The 4,864-nt window shown below is 48.2% G+C and overlaps 2 protein-coding genes across 2 annotated transcripts; one reads left to right on the forward strand and one right to left on the reverse strand.

The window, feature by feature from the left end:
- The first annotated feature begins 891 nt into the window (after positions 1-891).
- On the forward strand, positions 892-2,536 carry LOC126577694 (uncharacterized). Its single transcript, XM_050239526.1, has 3 exons — positions 892-1,577; positions 1,638-1,785; positions 2,369-2,536. The coding sequence occupies exons 1-3, from the start codon at positions 892-894 to the stop codon at positions 2,534-2,536; spliced, it is 1,002 nt and encodes a 333-aa protein (XP_050095483.1).
- Positions 2,537-2,847: 311 nt separating this feature from the next.
- On the reverse strand, positions 2,848-3,751 carry LOC126577703 (trypsin-1-like). Its single transcript, XM_050239537.1, has 2 exons — positions 3,519-3,751; positions 2,848-3,433 (listed from the first exon to the last, which is right to left on the reverse strand). Exons 1-2 carry the CDS (start codon positions 3,749-3,751, stop codon positions 2,848-2,850), a joined length of 819 nt encoding a protein of 272 aa, XP_050095494.1.
- Between the last annotated feature and the right edge of the window lie 1,113 nt (positions 3,752-4,864).

The raw sequence follows: 4,864 nt of genomic DNA on the forward strand, positions 1-4,864 counted from the left end.
TCCCGTGTTTCTTGAAGCCTTTCCGGCTCGGTCGCTCGGACGGACAACTTCGACATCATCATCAATAGCGGAGAGTTGCATAGACGAAACGCACCGTGCACCGGTATCCCATAGCTCTATCGATTGCCTTCAAGGATGGTCGAGATGAGCTCCAGTGAGAGAGAGAGAGAGAGTGAAAGAGATACCGTGACCAATATCCTTCCTGTGGGTTGTCGTGCGAGTGTGAACCACCCGGAAGGTGTGGGCGATGGAAACACATCCAACTTTATGTGCATACATAATATGTGATTTCCCACTTATTAAACAACAACACATGCTCCTGGATATTAATTTAAAATATGGCATTCAATATTGGCAGTTTGCCTGTGTGGCCGTGGGGCCGTATTGGTGTAGAGCCTGTTGTGGTCGGATTGTATTGTGCTCCATCTTCTGGGGGATCCAGTCTAGGGCAAAGATTAAACTCCCACTTATGATTTTACTGACTCAATTGCAGCGATGAAAGGTACCAGAAAGGTTTTCTGAGGGATTCCCAGTTGCTGTTGCTTCAGAAGTAAATTTATTAGTCTTATATAAGTAAAGCTAAAGCGAAGCTTACAAACTGTTGAGAGAAAACAAATTGAATATTTCAGTATTTTTTTTTTTCATTCGTATCTGCGTACGAGTGTAGCTAAAAACCACGAACAACGGAAATTGAAAACTTGATGATGCCTACTGTGATCACCAGGTTACTATATTTCGATTTACTCACCACATAAATCATCCTTTTTCCATCGCGTTTCCATTGGCAATTTATTGTTTCTGTTTTATTTGAGAAAAGTATTTTCAAACTCAAGCTGGGACTGGATTTCGTCCTTTTTGATTTTCGAACAACTGTGCTCTCGTCCGTCCCGAATGGCTCATGTAGAGTGTAGGAGGAAACCACCGAAACTATGTCGTCGTACGTTCTTCCTCCGGAATGGCTCAGCACCAACTCGATCCGAAATGAGCGAACAGCTGGGCGACGAGCTGGCGGACGTGGTACTAGCTACACTACAACCGAGTCAACGCGCGGCACTACCCGTCGATCGGATGGTGTTTACGGAGGGCCACAAATCACTCACTGCGGGCGGCAGAGATTCCGATAAAGTGCGAGGTCAAATTCATGATCATATTATGAAAATTGGTGACAACGTTTCCCAGCGTCTCGAAGGCTACTGGCGCAAACGGGTGAAGGAAACCGCAACATCCGTTGTGACTGCGGATGATTTGGATTTCGTTCGCTTCGAATGCCAACAGAAGATAGCGATAGCACGCGATGAAGAACGGAAGCGCTACGAGCGGTTGCTGATGGAAAAGGAGGAAACAATGCGGCGTCACTTCCGGGAGGAGAAAGATGATCTGCATCGATCGTACGGTGAGGCTCGATCCCTTTGGGGCCACTTCGTGTGCCGTAAAGTTCGGACACAGGCCAAGCAGCTCCTGTGCCAAATTGCTGCTCGCTATAGGGTGAAGCTGGAGCAAGAGTTAAACCAACGGCTTCAGCAGGAGACAGCGCGCATGGAGACCGAGATGGAGGCGATCGTACGAAGGGCTTTAGAGTAAGTGTACACCATCGATAACGAATGATTTTTATGGATCTGATCCCATTGCTCTTGCAGTCACCAGAAAAGAGTGCATGAACAGACGATCGAGTGGCTAATTTACCAGTACGAGGAGCAGTTACGGTTTGCCAATGAGTACAGTCGCTGCCTGCAGACGGTGGAAATTGTTAGAGAATTCTGCCGCGGCCAGCAGCGTCCCCAAAGCGTTTGTCAATCGACACAAGTTTCCGTGAGCGCTCTATTGAATGTCCAAGAGGAGCGAGAGGAGCCTCCGGAAGAGGAAAAATCATCATTAGTAACCGTATATGCAGCACATTCCTCGTCGAGGAGCTCGTCTGACCCAAGCGACCATGCAATGTTCGTAATTTCTCAGTGTCTAGCAATGCTCGATGATGAGCTCAAGTCCCTACCAAACGAAAAAGATGCTGAAGTGGACCAATCGGAACAGACTGTTGCAGATCCCACAGAGGAGGTGAGTTGTCTGTGCCTGCTGCCAGTAGCTAACATTTTACAATACAATTACTACTCGAAAGAATCGTCAACAATACCCCGGGGAGCTCTTTGGAGATGTAGGAATAAATTGGAAGAGAATGGATCCAACTGAATCATCACCATTTGCTAAGAGTGTCGATATGAGTCCTGGAGCGAGCATAGATCAGCGTAGTACCGGTATGATCAGTGCTTCAGCACGTGGCCAAATTTCTCAGGAACCACTGGCCACTGTTTCAAACTATCGTGAGGCTTATGATGCTATCGCCGAGCTTCATGATTTGTTTAAATCACGAAAGAAAGATCTATCGCTGGAAAAAGCCCCCGATGAACGGTTCGATGCGTTGTTTGATTTGAAGAAGAGTGAGGATCAAATTGCAGCGATAGCGGACTCAATCATACCAGCGTACATTCAGGCGACTGATGAAGATTATGCTGAAATGTTTCCCAAACCTGAAGATACGTAAATCGTCAAAGAGATAAATACAGTTTTGGTTGTTTAAATGATGTGTAGTACTTTAGCAAAACAAGACAGCAAGGATCAATAATGCTAAACTGCTCAGCAGCGTTCCACCACAACCGTGCAGTGAATCGATCAACAGCGGCCCCCATCGTTAGATCTGATTGAATTCTTAACTTTCCAAAAAAACTTCATCAATAACATCGGCACGAAGTTAACGCTCCTATGCTCGATAATACATTCTGAACAGCACATTCTGGAAAGTGTGAACCACCAACAGCGCAGCATGTCGAGGAAAAGTTTTCATCGCTAAGCTGGTCAGATTAAAAACGGCTCAGAGGATGCTACCATATGCTTGTCGAGCGTCTGCTGGATCCAGTCGGCGGCTTTGGAAACCTTCGCGTAAACGCCCGGATAGCCCGGTTCGGCACAGCCCTTACCCCACGACACCACACCCGTCAGCTGGCCATCGCAGACCAGTGGACCGCCGGAATCTCCCTGGCACGAATCCTGGCCTCCCTCATCATACCCAGCGCACAGCATGCTGTCCGTGATGGGGCCAATGGCCGCGTACACCTCGCTACACTTCCGATGGTTGCTCAGCGGGACGGTAGCCGCTCTCAGGATCAAAGCTGATTCGTCCGGATTGTGCGTATTACCCCAACCGGACACCTGGCACCGCGTTCCGACCGGTAGTTCTTCTGCGGACGAGCTGCGTACAGCAATCGGTTGGACCGTGTCCGTGAGGTTAAGCGATTGTTCCAGCAGCAGCAACGAGAAATCGTAGTCACTCCACGAGTTTTGCTTTGGATGCTGAACGATCCGCTGGACGCGAACCCGTTGGCCACCCTCGTCTACATGGGTCGAACCCGCCTGAATCCACAGGTTGCCGGTGTTAATCGATCTGCGGGTACGTGGGGGGGAAGCACTGAAAGTATTGGACCAACTCTGCGGCTACGGCAACCACGTCACCGTCACCCGGCACTTACCTGGTGCAGTGGGCGGCAGTCAGAACCCAGCGGTGGTTTACGATGGAACCACCGCAAAAGTGTCTTCCACGGCGCAACGACACCTGGTACGGGTAATCGCGAATGTCCACGGGTACGCCACCGACAATGCGTTCTTCGTTGTTTGCTCGCGGCTCGTTTGTCAGAGCGGTCGTTTCGGCGACAGCGACAAGTGCAAGTATCCAGCAGAGCAGATAACTACCATAGGGACTCATGTCTGTATGGCGACTGATGATGGCTGTTTTGGGGCGGTTCGGTTTTGCCGAAATGTTTATATAGCAGCACGGCCCCCCCGGGGGAGTGTTGATCGAGGTAGGCGGCCGTGTATTTGATAAGTGAATTGGGCCAAGTACAGGGCCTTGTTTTAGCGGTTTTTTGAGTATATTATTCTTACAACATGCGCGGCTATCGCGGCCAGTTTCTATAAGTGGTGGTATAAAATCCATTTTCATATTTTTTTTCGCGAAAAGAAAGATAAGAGACAACAGAGCTGTCGATAACGTAGAGAGCAGCTCGATTTCAAATAAAAAGTGCAATTTGTAAAATTTCAAAAAATCTAAATCTTTCCAATTTTCAGGCTCAGTTCACTTATATAATGCAACGTTATTGTTCGATTGGATGCAATAATCCATATTTAATCGATAAAAGCACAAAAAAGGAAAACCCCGTACAGCTCCAACATCTGATGCCAGGTTATCAGTAAGCATAAGATTAGATTTCATATTCTCCAAAATTTATCTGTCGCTTTTCACCGAAATCATGAAAATCCTGACTGCTCTCTCTGTTCCTTTCATTACTTCCGAGAAATGAGTTTCATTGTTGCAACTGGCAGCAGTCGAGTGACTCAGCGCACTCCAGCGGAGTGGCGATACCGATCAGTTTACTTCACGCCACCCCATAATCAACCATGTAAAATGGTCGATAACCGGCGTAAAACATTGTGTCCACAGTAAGGGGCTTCCGATTTCGTGTCGTTTGAATTCGATTCACACTCGAACCGGTAACGCGCATTGGGAATTGGTCAGCAGTAGCAGCAGCACCAGTACCGATGCCGTTCGAGGAAACCGAAAATGTCAAATGTTGTAGCTACATATTCACGCATATTTCACCCATTTGTGGTTGGCATAATGTGGCCAGCGTGTACTACTCGGTTCCGAGATTTCCGTCCCTTTCAGCGTGTGCTCGGTGGTGGGTGCTGGTTCGGCCGGGAAAGCAAACAGATGCCTTGCGCGATGCAGGACGCACCATTAATGGGTTGTCCGTAAAACAATGATGCTCTTTTCCGATCCCGGGCCCAGACCTTGCCAGTGAGATGTGGTTATGTTGCC

This window comes from Anopheles aquasalis, chromosome 2, assembly GCF_943734665.1.
Source record: "Anopheles aquasalis chromosome 2, idAnoAquaMG_Q_19, whole genome shotgun sequence".
In the NCBI taxonomy this organism is placed as follows: Eukaryota; Metazoa; Arthropoda; class Insecta; order Diptera; family Culicidae; genus Anopheles; species Anopheles aquasalis.